At 42.3% G+C, this 23761-nt stretch overlaps 2 protein-coding genes across 2 annotated transcripts; one reads left to right on the plus strand and one right to left on the minus strand.

The window, feature by feature from the left end:
• Positions 1–123: 123 nt before the first annotated feature.
• LOC311111903 (glutamine-dependent NAD(+) synthetase-like) lies at positions 124–14459 on the minus strand. Its single transcript, XM_084154822.1, has 21 exons — positions 14259–14459; positions 13956–14016; positions 13594–13710; positions 13458–13511; positions 13267–13356; positions 11132–11183; positions 9037–9125; positions 7007–7124; positions 5245–5376; positions 4948–5019; positions 4509–4633; positions 3995–4043; positions 3715–3817; positions 3375–3543; positions 3098–3233; positions 2696–2802; positions 2384–2515; positions 2203–2272; positions 1578–1706; positions 723–899; positions 124–564 (listed from the first exon to the last, which is right to left on the minus strand). The coding sequence occupies exons 1-21, from the start codon at positions 14341–14343 to the stop codon at positions 526–528; spliced, it is 2106 nt and encodes a 701-aa protein (XP_084010948.1). The 5' UTR covers positions 14344–14459; the 3' UTR covers positions 124–525.
• A 1279-nt stretch (positions 14460–15738) lies between these two features.
• LOC311111905 (7-dehydrocholesterol reductase) lies at positions 15739–22026 on the plus strand. The gene is made up of 8 exons (XM_084154824.1): positions 15739–15818; positions 17079–17190; positions 18860–19082; positions 19194–19284; positions 19624–19837; positions 19969–20173; positions 20329–20460; positions 20670–22026. Exons 2-8 carry the CDS (start codon positions 17081–17083, stop codon positions 21132–21134), a joined length of 1440 nt encoding a protein of 479 aa, XP_084010950.1. The 5' UTR covers positions 15739–15818; positions 17079–17080; the 3' UTR covers positions 21135–22026.
• Positions 22027–23761: the final 1735 nt, after the last annotated feature.

A 23761-nucleotide genomic window follows, 5' to 3' on the forward strand; every position in this document is an offset into this window, starting at 1 on the left:
TTAGTCAGCAGCTTTTTACGCGCCAATCAAAGTGGTGCGTAAAATACGTTTGCCACTTCCTTTGTAAAAACTTTTACCACGTAGGCTCATGTTATACACATCATTGATGACAACAAAACAAACCAAGATAAAAACGTGTTTAATAGTAAAGCTGAACATCAATATTTCAATGAACAAGTGTATTGTATTTGAACATGAGAGAATAGACTGTTGTGAATATTTTTAACAAGACATTGTTACTCCTTTTGGCCTCCAGTTTACGTTGGCCTATAGCATGTAGAATGACAACATAATGCACCTAATGCTGAACCACTGACACAAAATACTCATTCTGAATACCCTTCATTGTCAGAGCCTACAATAACAATCAATAGTCTAGGTCTATTTTCAGAAATTGGAATACTGCACAGAAAGAAGGCACTGTGTGTACAGTATGGTTGTTTGGAGTTGCACTGTTGCACCACAGTGTTTATTGTCACAGTTTAGATGGTTTTTGGGGATGTTGCTCTGGCATTGGGAGGAACCTTAGTCGTGGCAGTCATTCCCAACCTCCATCTTGGACACCTGTGTATGAAATAACAATAACTTACCATGTTCAGAGGACTCAGTGAACATTCACAATTCTTGTGAGATTAAATCAAATCCGATAAAGCCGGTGAGGAGGGAACAACCAAATGTGAGAGATCCACAGTAAAATGTAATGTTGACTGTTAGATCCCCACCTGATTATCAATGGCTCTGAACTGCCAGGACCAGCGTGTGTTGTAGAGGAATGGCCTGAGGTCAAAGCGGTTGTCATCAGGGCCATAGCTCTCAGCGTGGTAGGATGGTGTCACAGTTGTCATTTTGTGTCTGTTCACAGAATACATCTGGAAGAAGTGTTTTACTTTGGCTGCCACCTGAAATGTCAATGGTCAGAAGAAGTGTTATTCTCAAATATACAAATAGATGGCATACACTGAGTGTACAAAACATTATGAACACCTGCTCTTTCCATGACGTAGACTAACCAGGTGAACCCAGCTGAAAGCTATGATCCCTTATTGATGTCACTTGTTAAATCCACTTCAATCAGTGTAGATGAAGGGGAGGACACAGGTTAAAGAATTACCTTTAATCCTTAAGACAATTGAGACATGGATCGTGTATGTGTGCCATTCAGAGGGTGAATGGGCAAGACAAAAGATTTAAGTGCCTTTGCACGGGGTATGGTAGTAGGTGTCAGGCGCACCGGTTTGTGTCAAGAACTGCAACGCTACTGGGTTTTTCATGCTCAACAGTTTCCCGTGTGTATCAAGAATGGTCCACCACCCAAAGGACATCCAGCCAACTTGACACAACTGTGGGAAGCATTGGAGTCAACATGGGCCAGCATTCCTGTGGAACGCTTTCGACACCTTTAAAGTCCATGCAACTAAATATTAGGAAGGTGTTCTTAATGTTTTGTACACTCAGTGTAAACATGACTTTGTGTGAAACATAACACTCTATCATTGAGATTTTTTCTCGTTTTACATGGTAGGCATCTAATAGTATGAAAATAGTAAATGGTGTGCGATACAGGGGTGTAGAGTGACCTGTAGAGGGGAGAGGGCCTCCCTCCACGTGTGGATGAGTTTGCAGAACATGCTGTACGGGCCGCACTTGGAGATCTTCCTGAGCCGGCCAATCACAGACAGCTCCGAGTATGTCATCCCCATATCAGACTGACGAGAGGGGGACACAGAGAGAGCAAGAGAGAGGACGACAGCAAGGGATAAGGAAGAGGTCAGATTACACCATAACAGAACAAGCCACGTGCACAGATGACATCCCTGAAGAGACATTAATCTTCCAAGCTTGTGAGGTGGTATATATAGACAGCAATCACGGACAAGGGGAAGTTGAGCCACACAGTCAACACAGCCACAGAAGAAAAACATGGCAAGAAAATAACAACACTAGTCAAGCTGAATAGAGCTGAGGGTTTATGGTATGCCTTTTACCTGTAAGTCTTAAATGTCTACTTTTCTTAATACGTATAAAGAAAGGTCAATCATAGCAGTGTGTGTACAGTATGTGAGAAAAAAAGAGAAAATGAAAGAAATAAAGATAAATGAGTTGTCACTTCATATGTGGTAGGCCCACACCCACAACGATCAACATAATCAGAGGCCCAAGGACACATCTGGCTCCACTAGAGGTGACATGTTGACTTGTTACCTCATCAGTCTGCGACACCTGGCCGTCCGTCAGGGGCTCCAGCTCTGCAGTGGGAGGTGCAGCCATGATACTACAGAGCACATAAAAGACAGTTGCCAACATGGTGAGTCTCTTGACATTATAGTGACTGTTTTGTATCATCCCAGAGAAGAAGATGGGATTGCAGAGCAGCGGGCTTCACCTTCTGAGGGCGCTGAGCTGGAACTGTTCGACACAGTACTGCAGGAAGCTCTTCAGGTCTGTCTTACTGATGCCCCCAATGGGGTTGATGTCAGCACTGGAGCAGTCATACTTAGTGAAGTAGCCAGTGAGGCTGCAGAAAAGAGGGGTATTGAGGTGAGGGTCAAAAACTGAGAGGGGTCAAATACAGAGAGAGGTCATACTCTTCGTACTCTTCTGTTGGACTGAAGCAGACAGCACAGTTTTTTAAAAAGTGAGACAGAAAATATTAAATATCTAAATGAAACATTGACATTCTCTAGTACTCACTAACCTCTCATCCACATTGGCTGAGCCAAGGACTAGGAGGCCACCAGGTTTCCCCTCAGCCCACTGACAGAGCTGAGCAAAGAGGTAGGCCAGAATCATCCTGATACGGGCCTGGGTGGGACAGGATAGTGGATAAAGAATCATAAAATTCACACACCACACAATTGCTTACTCAGATCAGACCGTTTAACTGAAACATGGTGTGAGGATTGTAGTGAACATGTGTGAATATGCAAGTAAATGGCGCAATAAAAGAGAAATGCAAGCAGGGGGAAAAGCCCTGCTCATCTCAGAATTTTCTTTTTTGGTTCATTTTGCAAAAACGGGTCTCTGCTTTGTTGTAGTGTTTCAGGTAACACCTGAACAATGTACTGGAGTACTCCTTGACCCTTTACACTTAACCCACCTGCACATTCTGTAGGGCAAGGTTTTCTCTGGTGCTTCCACCATTAGCACGGAACTGGGGACACTTCCCCGTAACCATGGAGAAGATTCCCAGCATGCCTTTCACTGCCATGTCGATATTGAGGTTTATGTGTGAGCTGAATAAACGAGAAATACAAAGAAGAAAAATAACTTTCGAAGGAAAGCATAAGGTGAGATTTGTAACAGATGCAAGTTTCATTGTATTCTAATTTGTTATTCTGTAACTGCCCAACTATGATGGGGCCAGTGACGCTCACCTGCCAACCTGAGCGGCCAGCTCTTTGGCCCTGTTACGGGTTCCCTCCGAGGAGTTCTCACTGGCCATGTAGCAGGTGGTGAAGATGCGTCCACACAGCTCCCGTGGGTCCAGAGGGGTGTAGGACACATCACTCACTACCCGTTGAACATCCTCCAGCACCTGAGAGTCTGATATAGGGAGAGGGAGGGAGAGAGAAGGAAAGATTGCGTGGTCAGAACCTGTAGTGACAAACTTTGTATGCAACGTCAAACTTTAGAATAGGAGCCATGTGCTTTTGTGTCACTTGTGGGACACAACAAAACACTATGGGCCTGTACAGAGTCCAGTCCAGTACTCACTGCCATCTCTGACTGCCTGGCAGACCAGCACACACATGGAGTAAACAATGCAGGCTGTAGAGGAACTGTCCACACCACCACTGAGTGGCAGGAGGAAACCAGCCTGGAGCAGGGAATAACAGGAGTGTTTATGGATAGAGATAGACAGACAATATAAATATTCAGTACATTTTGTATATTCTTTGTATATTCAGTACAAATATTCAGTAATAAGCAAGTAAGCATAAGCACATTTACACATAATTTAAACATAATTTACACCTAATATAGGAATCCTCACCTGACCACTTCTCCTCAGGTAGTCCCAAAGCCAACATGCTGGACCCAGGCTGAAGACACCAAAGACAAGAACACAGAGACAAACATGTACATGTATTTGACATGGGTCAAATTGCAGGTTCGAATGAAGGCCCTGTGCTGTTTGTCACATGAATGGAAGGGTATGTATGTGTACACTGTAAACTGTAAAGGAGGTGGGCAGTCCCATGATCTGGAAAGTAGCTTTAAAAAAACGTGTCTTTCTAGTTTTAACTTCTCTCAGACAGGGATTGGCTCCACCAAAGACATGCAGCTCAGTTTCAGACACAAAGGGAGCATTCAGGGCAAATGAATGTCACACACCAAGCTCCTGAATCCACTGGGTGGCAATATAGTAGGCTGCTATCTCTGTCTGTTTCCAATGATTCCATGGTTTCCAATGATTCCACAGTCAAAAATAGCTACTATTTATTTTTGGAAGCATTTTAGCCACACAACACTCTTGTGATCACAGTCTTTATCAGGGGGTGCCATACCTAATCTCCTCCTCAGGGGTGTGGAACTGCCACTCAATGGGCTGGTGAGTGGGGAGGTAGACATCTTCACAATCAGACAGGGAGAAGTCCACTTTGACTCTATGGCACGGTTTGTGCTCATACTCCTGAACACAGTGGAGCAGAAGACATATCAGCAAACCACGTGACATTTAAAATGTAATGGCCATGCTATTTTGAGTCTGAGTCAATAACTGAAGGGAGAAGGTAAAGTGACTCTTGAGTGTGTACCCAGTATAGGGAGGAAAGACAACACCAGACAGAGACAGAGCCTTGGCTTAGAGAGTTGAATGTTGAACAGGATTACCTCTGGCTTCCCTTGAGTGGCTAGTTTCACTTGGGGAGTAATGTGTTTCTGAATCACACCTACCATTTATGAGAAGTAAAAAGTGCCCTGTTTTGAAGAGAGATGTCAGCTCACCACGTGTGGGTGGCAACGCTCTCCTCTGTAGCTGCGGACATCCTCCAGATCCACAGTGGCAGTCACAACCTCCTGAAACAGACACACACACATACAGAGGTTCCACATTGTCCAAGGGTTCACTTTGGGAATGGCTAACATTAACAATAACATTATACAACATGCTGACTTGGCCTATCCATATAGTCAAACACAGCTCACCCTGGTATGTGACGTGAGAGTGCAGTGAGGGTGAAAGAATAGGCTGTAAGATATTGTTCTCACATTCTCTTTCTGTTATGTTGAGCCTGTCCTTACCACGTCATCCAGGGAGAACTGTGTTCCCTGGGCCACTATGTCCCCGTTGATGGCCACCATGGCACAACCATCATAGTAGAGTCTGTCTCCATCACAACCCTTCTGATTGGCAAACATGTAGATCCCCCCACTCTGTGCAAAACAATAACACAATTGTCCTTAATCCACTTGTAATATCAGAAACCGCCCAACTTCATTACTATGCAATAACAATTTACAAAAAATAACATGTAACAACAACGTTGTTATTGTAGTAATTACAGTGTTATTACACACGTCTAGGATCAATGTAATGATAGTTGTTTCCCAAACTCAAAATAATCAAAATATACAGTACCAGTCAACAGTTTGGACACAAGGGTTTTTCATAATTTTTACTATTTTCTACATTGTAGAATAATAGTGAAGATATCAAAACTATGAAATAACACAAATGGAATCATGTGGTAACCAAAAAAGAGTTAAACAAATCAAAATATATTTTACATTTTAGAATCTTCTGACAGTGTCACCAGCAAAGCACCATCACACCTCCTCCTCCATTCACTGTGGGAACCATACATGCGGAGATCATCCGTTCACCTACTCTGCGTGTCACAAAGACACGGCGGTTGGAACCAAAAATCTCAAATTTGGACTCATCAGACCAAAGGACAGATTTCCACCGGTCTAATGTCCATTGCTCATGTTTCTTGGCCCAAGCAAGTCTTTTCTTCTTATTGGTGTCCTTTAGTAGTAGTTTCTTTGCAGCAATTCGACCATGAAGGCCTGATTCACGCAGTCTCCTCTGAACAGTTGATGTTGAGATGTGTCTGTTACTTGAACTCTGTGAAGCATTTATTTGGGCTGCAATTTCTGAGGTGCAGTTAACTCTAATGAACTTATCCTCTGCAGCAGAGGTAACAGTTTCATCATAGCGCTTGATGGTTTTTGCGACTGCACTTGAAGAAACTTTCAAAGTTCTCAAAATGTTCCAGATTGACTGACCTTCATGTCTAAAAGTAATGATGGACTGTTGTTTGTCTTTGCTTATTTGAGCTGTTCTTGCCATAATATGGACTTGGTCTTTTACCAAATAGGGCTATCTTCTGTATACCACCCCTACCTTGTCACAACACAACTGATTGGTTCAAACGCATTAAGAAGGAAAGAAATTCCACAAATTAACTTTTAAGAAGGCACACCTGTTAATTGAAATGCAGTCCAGGTGACTACCTCATGAAGCTGGTTGAGAGAATGCCAAGAGTGTGCAAAGCTGTCATCAAGGCAAAGGGTGGCTACTTTGAAGAATCTCAAATATAAAATATATTTTGATTTGTTTAACACTTTTTTGGTTACTACATGATTCCAATGTAGAAAATAGTAAAAAATAATGAAAACCCCTGGAATGAGTAGGTGTGTCCAAACTTTTGACTGGTACTGTACATGTAGGCAAAACACTGTATGAAATGGAGCAGTATTATAATGACAAAACAGTGCCTCCAAGTGGTTACTGGGCTGGCAACATGCAGTACCTCTATTCTCACTACACATCCTGTATAACAGGGGTACTCAACTCTTCCACTACCGAGGTCCGGAGCCTGCTGGTTTTCTGTTCTAGCTGATATTTAATTACCCACACCTGGTGACCCTAATCAGTCCCTGATTAGAGGGGAACAATTAAAAAATGCAGTAGGACTGGCTTCGAGGTCCAGAGTTGAGTTTGAGGGTTGTATAATATGTGCGTGCGTCCGTGCATGTGTCCGTCCGTGTGTATGATCACCTTTGTGGTGGCTGATTTAACCAGGTTGACTCTGTGGTCTGCCTTGCGTAGCTCGTGGTAGCTAGCTGAGGAGTTGGTGAAGATCTCCACACCATCTAGACCCATGTCCACATGGGGGCTGCCAAGCACATGACATTCCCACATACAGTTGAAGTCGGAAGTTTACATACACTTAGGTTGGAGTCATTAAAACTAGTTTTCCAACCACTCCACACATTTCTTGTTAACAAACTATAGTTTTGGAGAGTCGGTTAGGACATCTACTTTGTGCACAAGTAATTTTTCCAACAATTGTTTACAGACAGATTATTTCACTTATTATTCACTGTATCACAATTCCAGTGGGTCAGAAGTTTACATACACTAAGTTGACTGTGCCTTTAAACAGCTTGGAGAATTCCAGAAAATGATGTCATGGCTTTAGAAGCTTCTGATAGGCTAATTGACATCATTTGAGTCAATTGGAGGTGTACCTGTGGATGTATTTCAAGGCCTACCTTCAAACTCAGTGCCTCTTTGCTTGACATCATGGGAAAATCAAAAGAAATCAGCCAAGAAAAAAACATTATAGACCTCCACAAGTTTGGTTCATCCTTGGGAGCGATATTCTGTACAAACAATAGTACGCAAGTATAAACACCATGGGACCATGCAGCCGTCATACCGCTCAGGAAGGAGACACGTTCTGTCTCCTAGAGATGAACATACTTTGGTGCGAAAAGTGCAAATCAATTCCAGAACAACAGCAAAGTACCTTCTGAAGATGCTGGAGGAAACAGGTACAAAAGTATCTATATCCACAGTAAAACAAGTCCTATATCGACATAACCTGAAAGGCCGCTCAGCAAGGAAGAAGCCACTGCTCCAAAACCGCCATAAAAAAGCCAGACTACGGTTTGCAACTGCACATGGGGACAAAGATCGTACTTTTTGGAGAAATGTCCTCTGGTCTGATGAAACAAAAATAGAACTGTTCGTCCATAATGACCATTGTTATATTTGGAGGAAAAAGGGGTAGGCTTGCAAGCTGAAGAACACCATCCCAAACGTGAAGCACGATGGTGGCAGCATATAATATAATAATAATATGCCATTTAGCAGACGCTTTTATCCAAAGCGACTTACAGTCGTGCGTGCATACATTTTTGTGTATGGGTGGTCCCGGGGATCGAACCCACTACCTTGGCGTTACAAGCGCCGTGCTCTACCAGCTGAGGAGGGACTGGTGCACTTCACAAAATAGATGGCATCAGTCAGGAAGTTAAAGCTTGGTCGCAAATGGGTCTTCCAAATGGACAATGACCCCAAGCATACTTCCAAAGTTGTGGCAAAATGGCTTAAGGACAACAAAGTCAAGGTATTGGAGTGGCCATCACAAAGCCCTGACCTTAATCCTATAGAAGATTTGTGGGCAGAACTGAAAAAGCGTGTGCGAGCAAGGAGGCCTACAAACCTGACTCAGTTACACAAGCTCTGTCAGGAGGAATGGGCCAAAATTCACCCAACTTATTGTGGGAAGCTTGTGGAAGGCTACCCAAAACGTTTGACCCAAGTTAAACAATTTAAAGGCAATGCTACCAAATACTAATTGAGTGTATGTAAACTTCTGACCCACTGGGAATGTGATGAAAGAAATAAAAGATGAAATAAATTATTCTCTCTACTATTATTCTGACATTTCACAGTCTTAAAATAAAGTGGTGATCCTAACTGACCTAAGACAGGGAATTTCTACTAGGATTAAATGTCAGGAATTGTGAAAAACTGAGTTTACAAGTATTTGGCTAAGGTGTATGTAAACTTCCGACTTCAACTGTACATCATTACAGACTGCAGCTTACTAGAAAAACACACACACACTGTATATAATTATTCACATTTGCAATCTCTCTCAATCTCTCAAAAACATTTGAGCTCTCTTTCAATCCATTACACAAATAACTAACAACACACAGTATTACACAACTCATTACAGAAATTGAGTAAGGTTTGAAAAGAGTCCTTCATTTGAGACTCTTAACTGAATGTACCTCCTAGGGTTCCACAGCTCAGCACAGATCTCACTCCCGATGCAGGTGTCTTTGGTTGAGAGGACGCAGTCACCAAAGGGGACAGTGTCCTTCAAGAGACAGAACAATGGAAGGGAATTTCATTAACGATCACATTAAATGGATGATACTATTGATTGCTGCACATATACAGTACCAGTCAAAAGGTTGGATACACCTACTCATTCAAGGGTTTTTCTTTATTTTAAATTGTTTTACATTGTAGAATAATAGTGAAAACATCAAAACTATGAAATAACACATATTGGATCATGTAGTAACCAAAAAATTGATAAACAAATCTAAATATATTTTAGATTTTAGATTCTTCAAAGTAGCCACCCTTTGCCTTCATGACTCCCGAGTGGTACAGCGGTCTAAAGCACTGCATCTCAGCGCTAGAGGAGTCACTACAGACCCTGGTTCGATTCCAGGCTGGATCACAATCTGGCCGTGATTGGGAATCCCATAGGGCGGCGCACAATTAGACCAGCATCGTCCGGGTTTGGTCGGGGTAGGCCGTCATTGAAAGTAACAATTTGTTCTTAACTGACTTGCCTAGTTACATAAAAAAAATTACAGCTTTGCATTCTCTCAACCAGCTTCATGAGGAATGCTTTACCAACAGTTTTGAAGGAGTTCCCACAAATGCTGAGAACTTGTTGGCTGCTTTTCCTTCACTCTGCGGTCCAACTCATCCCAAACCATCTCAGTTGGATTGAGGTCGGGGGATTGTGGAGGCCAGGTCATCTGATGCAGCACTCCATCACTCTCCTTGGTCAAATAGCCCTTAAATCAGCCTGGAGGTGTGTTTTGGGTCATTGTCCTGTTGAAATACGAATTATATTCCCACTAAGCACAAACCAGATGGGATGGCGTATCGCTGCAGAATGCTGTGATAGCCATGCTGGTTAAGTGTGCCTTGAATTCTAAATAAATCACTGACAGCGTCACCAGCAAAGCACCCCTACACCATCACACCTCCTCCTCCATGCTTCACAGTGGGAACCACACATGCAGAGATCATCCGTTCACCTACTCTGCGTCTCACAAAGACACAGCGGTTGGAACCAAAAATCTCAAATTTGGACTAAGACCAAAATAAAGATTTCCACCGGTCTAATGTCCATTGCTCGTGTTTCTTGGCCCAAGCAAGTCTCTTCTTATTGTTGGTGTCCTTTAGTAGTGGTTTCTTTGCAGCAATTCGACCATGAAGGCCTGATTCACGCAGTCTCCTCTGAACAGTTGATGTTGAGATGTGTCTGTTACTTGAACTCTGTGAAGCATTTATTTGGGCTGCAATCTGAGGTGCAGTTAACTCTAATGAACTTATCCTCTGCAGCAGAGGTAACTCTGGGTCTTCCTTTCCTTTGGCGGTCCTCATAAGAGCCAGTTTCATCATAGTGCTTGATGGTTTTCGTGACTGCACTTGAAGAAACTTTCAAAGTTCTTGAAATGTTCTGGATTGACTGACCTTCATGTCTTAAAGTAATGATGGACTGTCGTTTGTCTTTGCTTATTTGAGCTGTTCTTGCCATAATATGGACTTGGTCTTTTACCAAATAGGGCTATCTTCTGTATACAACCCATACCTTGTCATAACACAACTGATTGGTTCAAACGTATTAAGAAGGAAAGAAATTCCACAAATTAACTTTTAACAAGGCACACCTGTTAATTGAAATGCATTCCAGGTGACTACCTCGTGAAGCTGGTTGAGAGAATGTCAAGAGTGTGCACAGCTGTCATCAAGGCAAAGGGTGGCTACTTTGAAGAATCTCAAATATAAAATATATTTTGATTTGTTTAACACTTTTTTGGTTACTACATGATTCTATATGTGTTATTTCATAGTTTTGAGGTCTTCACTATTATTCTACAATGTAGAAAATAGTAAACAAAGAAAAACCCTGTAATGAGTAGGTGTGTCCAAACCTTTGACTGGTACTGTATAATAATGATACAGTTTCCCTTTAAATGAAGAAACGTGCAAATAATCCTCTTATCACTGATCCTTGTTAGTGCATACCAACACCCCGCCATTAGAGAGAGCGGTAAGGAGAGAGATGGATCCTACCTGTCCTGTCACGTCCTGGATCATCCTGGGCAGGAAGTACTCCTCCACATGTCTGTGGCAGACAAGCACAGTAATGCCATGTTCAAAGCAAAAGTTTATTGGTCGCGTACAGAGATTTGCAGGTGTTATGACAGGTGTAGCAAAATGCGTATATGTTATTACAGTATGTGTGATGTGAAATAAATGGCTTATTGTCCTTTTCCACTTACCAAATGTGCTTTGACCTTAGATCTAAACATTTAAAGACATGCTCCGGAACTATGGCGACTACTGAGTATTTTTAAACCTCCCGCTTTGGGCTGGATAGTGTCCATGTGTAGCTCATACATGCATAATCTATGAGCATAATTACTGTCTTACTTCAATTAGCCACAAAATCCCTAGTTTGAAAGCAACTGTGTTCTGGAAGCTGTGCTGCGCCATTTTCCCTACATTTTCCCCAACGTGGGCCAGCCCCGTAGCAATTCGAGTTCTAGCCAATGAGCTTCAGACCCTCGCCATTTGAGTGTAAACTAGCAAGATGCCCACACAGCAGAGCTAGAGAGAGAGCAATGACATGGTGCACATATCTGAACATTCAGTACCTTCTGAAGTATTCAGACCCCCAGATTTTGTTACGTTACAGCCTTATTCTAAAATTGATCAAACTTGTTTTTTCACCTCATCAATCTACACACAATACCCCATAATTACAAAGCAAAACCAAGTTTTTAGAAATGTTTGCAAATGTATTAAAAATAAAAAACGGAAATAATACATTTACATAAGTATTCAGACCCTTTACTCAGTACTTTGTTGAAACACCTTTGGCAGCGATTGCAGCCTTGAGTCTTCTTGGGTGTGACGCTACAAGCTTGGAACACCTGTATTTGGGGAGTTTCTCCCATTCTTCTCTTCAGATCTTCTCAAGCTCTGTCAGGTTGGATGGGGAGCATTGTTGCACAGCTATTTTCAGGTCTCTCCAGAGATGTTCGATCAGGTTCAAGTTCGGGCTCTGGCTGGGCCACTCAAGGACATTCAGAGACTTGTCCCGAAGCCACTCCTAAGTTGTCTTGGATGTGTGCTTAGGGTCGTTGTTCTGTCGTAAGGTGAACCTTCGCCTCAGTCTTGGTTTCATCAGACCAGAGAATCTTGTTTCTCATGGTCTCAGAGTCTTTAGGTGCCTTTTGGCAAACTCCAAGCGGGCTGTCATGTGCCTTTTACTGAGGAGTGGCTTCCGTCTGGCCACTCTACCATAAAGGCCTGATTGGTGGAGTGCTGCAGAGATGGTTGTCCTTCTGGAAGGTTCTCCCATCTCCACAGAGGAACTCTATCAGACTGACCATTGGGTTCTTGGTCACCTCAAAAGGCCCTTCTCCCCCGATTACTCAGTTTGGCTGGGCGGCCAGCTCTAGGAAGAGTCTTGGTGGTTCCAAACTTCTTCCATTTAAGAATGATGGAGGCCACTGTGTTCTTGGGGACTTTCAATGCTGCAGAAATGTTTGGTACCCTTCCCCAGATCTGTGCCTCGACACAATACTGTCTCGGAGCTCTACGGACAATTCCTTCGACCTCATGGCTTGGTTTTTGGTCTGACATGCACTGTCAACTGTGGGACCTTATATAGACAACTGTGGGCCTTTCCAAATCATGTCCAATCAATTGAATTTACCACAGGTGGAGTCCAATCAAGTTGTAGAAACATCTCAAGAATGATCAATGGAAACAGGATGCACCTGAGCTGAATTTCGAGTCTCATAGCAAAGGGTCTGAATACTTTTGTAAATAAGGTATTTCTGTTTTTTATTTGTAATACATTTTCAAAAATGTCTAAAAACCTGTTTTCGCTTCATCATTATGGGTTATTGTGTGTAGATTGATGAGGAAAAACATTGATTTAATCAATTTTAGAATAAGCCTGTAACGTAACAAAATGTGGAAAAAGTGAAGGGGTCTGAATACTTTTCGAAGGCACTGTATGTGACATAGTATGCAATTTGAGACTATTTTTGGCTCGTGATCCCTACTTTCAGAACTACTGGCTAAAAAGTATACAAAAGTACCGGAGAATCTCTTTAATTTCACTGTTTATCAAAGTATTATCATTATGTTCAGAATGAAGGCTTTCTTGTGCAGATTCTATGTTGATCACTAACCTGAGTTTATTCCATGGTGAAAACCAGCGGAACTCCCGGTTGTTCCCATAGTTGGCCAGCAGCATCTTGGGTCGGATCAACAAGATTTTCCTTTATAAAAGAGTGTAAAAATTGTGAACAATTACACCTAATTGCTTTTGACGATGCACATAACATACATCAATTCAGAATTGCTTATTTCCGAGACTTACCCGTTGAGGAAAATGACTCTGCAGTTGTACCGAACATTATGATGCATGATGGGCCTGAGGGGGATTTAGAGAACATTAGCCAGGAGGCAAAGAGAGGCACAACAGAGCTGAAGTGCTTGTGAGAAGTGTGACTGACATGCCAACATCGCAGATGATGTCCTGGGTGACAGGTGACTCCAGCAGCTTCCTGAGTACCTGGAAGCAGTGCAGCAGGGTGTCTGACTCGTAGAAGTGGTCCGCACAGCCATACCCACTGATGACCAGGGACAGAAAGAGAGGAGGTTGAGGGAAAGTTCATGGAAAATTAGAGCAGGCATGGCTATGTAGGAGGCTTATTATATGCAAATGCACAGAGCTTTATAGGAGTCAAATAAAAAGCCCACAAACAAAGACATACATTTGTCTATTAAGCTAAATATGTGCTGTAGGCTACTTACTGTATACAGAAATGTACTCAACAATCACAACTTTGATGAAGGAGATGTAAATAATAAATACCATATTTCCAGTTCAGGTCCCAATCTGTATTTTGCCCCCTGAGACTTGGCTATCGAGATACCTAGTCATGAGAATATATCATTATTAAAGTGAATGTCATGTCCAGAGTCCTCATTTGCTCATTTGACTACAGGCTTATGAGTGGAATGTCTATAGGTCATTACAACACCATATGACCTTTAAGACAGCTTTGTATATGAACCCACTACAGTTTAAGTTAAATGGACAATGCATCTTCAATTCATGGATTTTTACTTCGGAGAATCTTGCAGTGTGCTACCCAATTATTTTATTCGGACTTACTTCTCAGTATTCTCTCCAAGTTTCCGTCAAAATCTAGTGCCCATTGATTCAAGGAGCACGTAGCTAATATAACCTTTCGTCCCATTTCATATAATGGTGCAACAAATTAGCCTTGCTGATATTCAAACGTTGGAACCTCAATTCTCAAATGAGTTACTGTAACACTCAACTCAATACTATCTGAGTTGTAACGTTGTGTTCACTTCCATCCGGGCACTACTACTACAGATAGAACAATGAGACAGATATTTCACCGGATGTATAAATGTGAAGCATCCGCTTGGCGTTTCCACTTGCTCAAACAATGTACCAAATATGGTAGTGAGAGGAAGCCGAGTGGCCGGCAGTGGGAGAAGATGGATTTTGGCCGACATTCTGCTAATTTTTTCATCGATTGAACATTTGATCTCACTGGTTTTGTAGACTTTACCCTTTGCCAACGTTTCAAAACGTTGCTAGAACGCGCCAATAGGATCTCGCTAGCTCGTGCTTGGCTCTGCCCACCTCCTTCCTTGTTCTGCCCACTATGAACCATTTGAAACGACAGGCTGTGGTCTATCTTGGTTTAGTTTTAAAATCTTTGCCACTACTGCCCCTCCTCCTCATATCTTATTAAAGAGACAGGAAGCTTATTTACACAACCAGCTGCTGCGCCTCTGCTGTACAAAATTAGGACACTTGTAAAGAGTAGATCTACCGGTAGTCTTCATATTATTTTAGAAATTGTCCATATTTCAGATAACAAAAATTGTCATGCTTCCATAAATAAAAAATATTGTGGAAAACCAAGGTGAAAAGTAGATCTCAAACTTCACAGGTTGTGTAAAGTTGTGACTTCATGAAAAAATTGACAATATAAAAGTAGCCTACTACTCAATCTATAAATATGTATATATTTTATAAACTACATCATCCTGTAGTATTCTGTCATCATATGACATCATATACTTGTTCCACTTTAAGAAATTGAACACTAGTCACTTTAATAATGTTTACATATCTTGCACTACTCATCTCATATGTATATACTGTATTCTATTCTATAATATTATAATGTATCTTAGTCCATGCCGCTCTGTCATTGCTTGTCCATATATGTATATATTCTTAAATGCCATTCCTTACTAGATTTGTGTGTATTGGGTATATGTTTTGAAATTGTTAGATATTATTTGTTAGATATTACTGCACTTTCGAGCTAGAAGCACAAGCATTTCGCTACACCCACAATAACATCTGCTAAACACATGTATGTGACAAATAACATTTGATTTGATTTGATGTCCACTTATTGGTTCAAAATATGTTGAGGAGTTATTTGGGTTTACTGCCAGGTAATGGCCCATCCATTCATGAGCTCATCAGGCGCTAGTGGCTTCAGGTCCGTGTTACCCAATCAGAGGTCGATATGGCAGTGCGGCGCATACCCTACTGAGACCTTATTGGCTGTACGTTCGCACGCATTTATTATTTGGGCGGAGCTGTTGTTAATATATTAAATTGTATTCGTTATATCATATACATCTGGGCCAAGAGTTTTCCCATAGGTCCTAGAAGTTGGTGAGTAGCCTACGAAATTATATTTTAGACAGACCTATTGAAATACAATGTCTGCTTATAATGCTTATGTTATTTTTCCGTCTATGATCCTCGACATTATGCATGGTCTATTGTCCATATGAGTTATGGCTTTTTCTGGAGGTGCGTAATGGCTGGGTTAGGCCGGCCGGAAATTCGTTATCAATTGTTTTGTGATAGCCTCTATCTAACGTATATTTATTCATTCGATCCGTTGTCTACATGTCGTGCAGAATTATTGACAATACAATTGCAGGGACTTGCGGGTATTTATTCAATAATCTGGTGTAAAAACAGCTTACGCTTGTTGTAGGCCCATCAGTAATTATAAGTAAAAGGGTGGAGAATGAAGTCTATGCTTTTTATGAAACCCACCTTCTGCACGTACTTCAATCAGTCTTTTATACAACATTATTTGAGTGTGCTATGTGAATATATGTGACAGCTGTCACTCTGCCAAAAGTGTCATTGTCAACCATGTACAACAGGTGGATTGTTACAGTACAGATGTATGGCCTACCTCTGATGTATGGTATAAGAATATAATATAATATATGCCATTTAGCAGACACTTTTAACCAAAGTGACTTAGTCATGCAGGCATATATTTTTGTATTAATGGAGGGGATGAGCAACATTATTAATGGGTAGTTTAATAATGGGGGTGAAACAGTTTGTTTGGTTCTATGGTGTCCTTGAGCCCATGTAGTAATCACATACCATAGGCAGTTATGGTCTTATTAGTGTAGGCACACATTTTCCCAATGTGTTTGATATAATTGAACACTTGCATTAGATTTTCTAACATGCACAACTGTATTGTGCTAAAACCTCTCATTGTAGAATTATCATACTCAAGTCTATTCACAAACCTTTAGAATTGTACATGTGTTGAACAGACAAACTGTAGGCCTTACCATAATGGGACCAAAGGTTTTGCGGCATTTTGATCTGTATTATATAGCATGCTGTGTGCATCAGATAGTAGCTATCTGGCTTGTCATTATCACCCTTGGTTTCACACCCCAAGCAGCCTTGTGTAATCGACTTTCGATCCTTAAGGTTGACTAATATTATTCCAGCCCTTTAACCATGTATAATGTACAGCACCATCACATAGTGTGTTATCTCAGGTCCTCAAGGACACCAGATGTCCTTTGATTTCCCACATTACCTTATTGGCTATGAGGTACAGTAGGTCTGTTATGTCTCGGTCACTACCATGACTCTCTGTTTCTCTAGAGATGTCTTCTGCAGTGGCCATGGAGGCCACCCGGAGGCGCCACAAGCTCAGCTCTAATGGGGGGGCGTCTGAGACGACAGAGGAACCTGCTGGGCAGTGGGGAAGAGCATGGTAAGATGAAGCTGACATACTGTAGGCCTATGGTCATTACTCCTCTACACATGTAACTGGGTTCACATGTAACTGGGTTCACTGTCTGTTGGTTCAGGACTGATTATGATACGATATACTTAAAGCTGCAATCCTTAATGGTGAAACTGCCACATCAGTTTGCGATATTACAACAACAATGTGGTTACTGCAAACAACACCACTGCGCGCACGATAGAGCAGCAGCATATGTACTGCAATTAGTTTTACACTCTCCACCTCTACTTCGTCAACAAAAACAGAAACGGCCGTGGGGCAGACAGTGGCGCTGTTTCCCCAACTGCGGATTCCACCTTTAATGTCCATTTTATATGGAAATTCATTTTGTGAAGTCAGCTTACAAATATATAATACAAAAACCACTGGAAAGTTCATCGTTAATGCACACATATTCACAGTCCCTGTGTCCTACTGTCCGACCATTGGGCCTACATCTGTCCTATGTCCCACTGTTCAGCAGCTTGATGGCTGACGGAATGAAACATGCCCTGCTTCTATTTTTGCTGAACAGTGGGACCTTATATCTCTTTGGGGAGGGTAGCAGCTCAAAATATTGGGCAAGATTGTGTGTGGGGACCTGCTTAATCTTCAGTCAACAAAGGTAGTATGGAAAGGAAGTAAAGTATTTGACTGAGGAAAATAAACACCCAGTTTGAATCAGTTCACAAGGTTCCATCACCCACACATTATCTTTCCATTATATGTCTATTCCAGTTGTCATTGGGTTATGGGTCGCTGCCACTAAAATAAGTTAAAACATTACATACATGTTTTTGCCATTGTAGCCCTTATACAAAGCTCAGGTTAGCGAATGGATTCACTACAGAATTATTTAAAAAAGGAAAAACTAGGGGTTGATTTGTGCTGTACATGGACAGCACTGGAGGCTGGTGGCGCCTTCATTGGGGAGGATGGGCTCGTGGTAATGGCTGGAGCAGAATAAATGGAACGGCATCAAATACACCGAACACATGGTTTCCATGTGTTTGATGCCATTCTATTCGCTCCGTTCCAGCCATTATTATGAGCCGTCCTCCCCTCAGCAGCCTCCACTGACGGACAGTCACTACATGGACAGACAGACAGTCACTACATGGACAGACAGACAGTCACTACATGGACAGACAGACAGTCACTACATGGACAGACAGACAGTCACTACATGGACAGACAGACAGTCACTACATGGACAGACAGACAGTCACTACATGGACAGACAGACAGTCACTACATAGACAGACAGTCACTACATAGACAGACAGTCACTACATAGACAGACAGTCATTACATAGACAGACAGTCATTATCAGGCCTGTAGCATTCTTGTCATATAATCAGTGTTATTCAAATTAGCCTGTAAGATAAACCGGTCATGCTTCTCTTTAAAGTGAACTCTAGCAAAGTTGGCAGAACACCACAAGGCAAAGTCCTTGGCCCATATAGTTTATGTTAGATTAGATCTACAGCCTAATAATAACAACTCTAATAAATTAGAGTATCAAGCGTTTTTTTTAAAGGAAAAATGAAAGGAATTATTAATGATTATAAATGCTCCAATGATTATGCATTTGCACAATTACAACTCTGTATGTTATTTCCCCCATCCCCTCCACACCTACCACTCTGTTAGGGAGGTGGACTGGTTCTCTCTGAGCGCTGTGATCCTGCTGCTGTGCACAGCCCCCTTCCTGGTGTTCTTCTTTGTCATGGTGTGTGACCAGTACCAATGCTCAGTCAGCCAGCCCCTGGTGGAGCTCTACAGTGGAGAGGCCACCCTGGGCTCCATCTGGGACAAGGCCCCCTCCTTCACCTGGACCGCTGCTCAGATCTACACCATCTGGGTCTCCTTCCAGGTAAGGCCATAGGTAGTGCCATGTGTGTGTAAATTACATTTTATTATGGTTTAATGCATCAGAATATTTCAACGATGGGAGTTCTGTGGAATGACGCTGTTTCTCCATCAGGTGGTGCTCTACATGTGTGTTCCTGATATCACTCATAAGTTCCTGCCTGGCTATGCAGGTGGGGTTCAGGACGGAGCTCGCACCCCAGCAGGTAAGGCACCTGAGAATAAAAAATAGTTGTTTTAGGAGATGAAGGATTGGTTTCTATTAATATTTACAGATATTTTATCTGCACACTACTGTTAAGTGTAGTCGTCTGCAAACACTTGGCTCTGTTCCACCCAAGAGAACGACTGCCCCCTCTCATTGAAGCCACAGTAGCTTAAACTGCACATGTTGTCTCCATGAGACGCCATCTTAAACGACTTCATTTGGCTTCAATGCGCTATTGAGTCTTCACATAGGAATGAATGGTGTCACGTGATCGATGGCTTTGTCCATTCATATATGCAGTCATTGGTAACACCCCCCATTGTTTGTTCTCTCCTAGGCCTCATAAACAAGTATGAGATCAATGGTTTACAGTCGTGGCTGATCACCCATGCCCTGTGGTATGCCAACGCTCAATACTTCCACTGGTTTTCCCCCACAATAATCTTCGACAACTGGATCCCACTGCTGTGGTGCACCAACATACTGGGCTATGCTGTGTCCACCTTTGCCTTTGTCAAGGCCTACCTCTTCCCCACCAATGCAGAGGACTGGTGAGGACTACATGCATTCAATAATATGTTAGGATATACAACTTGTCCCTTACATCCAATAATATGTTATATTTCATTCAAACTTGTCACTTTGGGCCTATTTAATCTGAATTGCCTTTGTCATTTTCCAGCAAATTCACAGGCAACGTCTTCTATAACTACATGATGGGCATTGAGTTCAATCCCCGCATCGGGAAATGGTTCGACTTCAAGCTCTTCTTCAACGGGAGACCTGGTATTGTTGCCTGGACTCTCATCAACCTCTCCTATGCAGCCAAACAGCAGGAGCTCTATGGCTATGTGACCAACTCTATGATCCTGGTTAATGTGCTGCAGGTGAGACACTCCTCTCCCTCTACCACTAGATGGCAGGGTTTGTTAGCGAGTGAGCTAGCTAAACTAGACCTTACAGAGTGGTAGCTTTGACTGAACCAGTTTAGGCAAGCTTTGCCTCCAATGAATGGCTACTAATGTAATTACTCCTCCTCCAGGCAATCTATGTTCTTGACTTCTTCTGGAATGAGGCATGGTACCTGAAGACGATTGACATCTGCCATGACCATTTTGGCTGGTACCTGGGCTGGGGAGACTGTGTGTGGCTGCCCTTCCTCTACACCCTGCAGGTAAGTCGCATCATCATAAAAAAAATGTAGTCAGACACCCAACACAGAAGCCACTGCGAAAACATTAACAAGTAATGGAAATTATACTTGAGTAATGTGCTTCTATTATACTGGCTGAGTTAAATATAGTTGTTATGGAGTCTTTCTTGTTTCCTATTCAACAGTCATGACATCATACTGTATGTTTGGCATGATGTCTCTTTCTACAGGGCTTGTACCTGGTGTATAACCCAGTCCAGCTCTCCACAGCCCATGCTGCTGCTGTCCTCCTCTTGGGTCTGGTGGGTTACTACATCTTCCGCTCCACCAACCACCAGAAGGACCTGTTCCGCCGGACTGAGGGGAAGTGCTCCATCTGGGGCAAGAAGCCCACCTTCATTGAGTGTGCCTACCGCTCGGGTGACGGCAGCCTGCACCACAGCAAGCTCATGACCTCCGGCTTCTGGGGAGTGACACGCCACCTCAACTACACGGGCGACCTGATGGGCTCGCTGGCCTACTGTGCAGCCTGCGGCTTCGGCCACATTCATCCCTACTTCTACATCGTCTACATGACCATCCTGCTGGTGCACCGCTGTGTGAGAGACGAGCATCGCTGCAGCAGCAAGTACGGCAAAGACTGGAAGCGCTACACTGATGCAGTTCCCTATCGCCTGCTGCCTGGGATCTTCTAGAGTCAACACAGAGGTTGAAGGAATCCCTGCATCCTGAAAGAGGTTTAACAGAAGAAGGAGATGTGTGTTAAATGGACTGTTCACATTCCATGGAAATGTGTTGATGATATTTTGAGCTAAATCTGTGCGTGTGTATGTGTGTGTGTGTGTGTGTGTGTGTGCGTGTGTGCGTGTGTGCGTGTGTGTGTGTGTGTGTGTATGTGTGTGCCGTGGTGTCTTTGGATGTCAATGTGTTTTTCCATGTTGATCTGTCTGAAAATACATAGTACTCAGAGTGAGATCTTCACTTGTAGTCAGAAGACTGCCAGCTGTGTGCTCTAAGAAGCATCCCTCAGCTACTCTCAGAACGGCTCTCACTGGTGCCTAGGAGGATTTCTCCATAACTGTTGGTGCTATGGTGCATAGATACTATGAGAAACTCTGCAAAATGGATTTCTAATTAAAATCTGTATTGAAGTGCACTGTAGTCTAGCAATGTGAACACCACATAACCATACAGTAGCACTTAGTTGCCATTGGTAAAGTAACTACTGCTACAAGTGAGCAATAATCTAGATATCTTTTGACAATGCACTGTCGATGACAAATGTTTCTTCTATTTAGGGATCAGCCCAGCATTACATGAAATGCTAGCAGCAGACTAGTATATTATGTTGAAGAAGCAGTTAAAACTATACAATGATTGTCCCTGCTAAAATTCATTTTTCTTCATGCCTGTCAATATGCTTGATGGACTCCTTACCTGTTATGTTAAAGTTTTGTGCTAATAGTGCTTTTATTGTATCCAACAGTCTTTTTGCCATTTGATTTCAGTTGTTTGCCTTTTTTACCTTATCTGCCTTTCCTCAAGTGATAACTTCGAAAAGTAAATAAACCTAACATGGTGAATACATTTCTGATTTCTTTACTTTGATTCCGTCAATTTTTTGTACGTGTTTGGGCATGTGTGTGTGAGTGGAGGAAATGACAATGAAGGAGATGTCATTGCATCATCACATAATTGTTCCTGTGGTTTGAAGAGTGCTGACATGGCCTTAGAGAGGTCACCACATCCTCCTGCTGTGACTGAAGAGGTTGATCAGGCCTCCTGTCCCTCATGCTGGCCTGCCTGACTCCTTCAGATTGCCACAGCTGCCAGGAAAATAGTTAAACAAACACAGACAGTTGGAGCTGGATGTGAGGCTGATGTTAGGCTCTGACAGACAAGAGGAGGGAGGGGGAGGATGTGGAAGTGGTGGCTGGTGGAAAGACCCCTGGAGTGGGTATGACAGTGATCACTCAGTGGGAGTGGTGGTGGTTGTACTTACGTCAAGAGTGCACCCTTCACTTCCATTTTACTATTTTCTTCCTCTATTCTCTGTTCTTATGTCTCCCTAATCCTCATCTTTCTATCCCTCCCCCTTTAATTTAGTCACCTCAAATCTGATATTCAGCAGCTGGGGACAGTAGAACACAGGTTGTGAAAAAATCGAGCAGAAATGAAACAATCCAAGAGTGTTTATCCTCCAAGAGAAAATCGGAGTAATGTCAATGAAAACTAGAAAAGTAAATTTCCTGAAGAAAATGTGGTAGCTTGCTAGTTGGTATTTATGGATTTGAAAAGTTAAGAAAATATTAATGTTGTTTTAATGTTTGTAGCTGAAATAGTTAAAGACCGACCGGTAGCATTTAAAATGTCTACCCCTGTGTTCTTATTTTTTTCCATTGAATCCATGATGTGTAATGCTACTTTATGCTAATTACCACCGTTTATAGTTTATACAGTTTTTAAGAATGTGAAGTTAGGATCGCTTGAACATGAGAAAATTGGTTTGGTGTCTCTAGCTTGAACGGTTCAAGAGTAACTGTTGGTGAGTTATTTTATGCACATTTATGTACATTTATATAGTTATAGTTTATACAGATCTTAAAGAATTTGAAGTTAGAATAGCCTGAACATAGATTTATATAGTGGGGAGAACAAGTATTTGATACACTGCCGATTTTGCAGGTTTTCCTACTTACAAAGCATGTAGAGGTCTGTAATTTTTATCATAGGTACACTTCAACTGTGAAAGATGGAATCTAAAACAAAAATCCCGAAAATCACATTGTATGATTTTTAAGTAATTAATTTGCATTTTATTGCATGGCATAAGTATTTGATCACCTACCAACCAGTAAGAATTCCGGCTCTCTTAGTTTTTCTTTAAGAAGCCCTCCTGTTCTCCACTCATTACCTGCATTAACTGCACTTGTTTGAACTCGTTACCTGTATAAAAGACAGCTGTCCACACACTCAATCAAACAGACTCCAACCTCTCCACAATGGCCAAGACCAGAGAGCTGTGTAAGGACATCAGGGATAAAATTGTAGACCTGCACAAGGCTGGGATGGGCTACAGGACAATAGGCAAGCAGCTTGGTGAGAAGGCAACAACTGTTGGCGCAATTATTAGAAAATGGAAGAAGTTCAAGATGACCTCGGTCTGGGGCTCCATGCAAGATCTCACCTCGTGGGGCATCAATGATCATGAGGAAGGTGAGGGATCAGCCCAGAACTACACGGCAGGACCTGGTCAATGACCTGAAGAGAGCTGGGACCACAGTCTCAAAGAAAACCATTAGTAACATGCTATGCCTTCATG

This window comes from Coregonus lavaretus (genome assembly GCF_964263955.1).
Source record: "Coregonus lavaretus genome assembly, chromosome: 37".
NCBI classification, from domain to species: Eukaryota; Metazoa; Chordata; class Actinopteri; order Salmoniformes; family Salmonidae; genus Coregonus; species Coregonus lavaretus.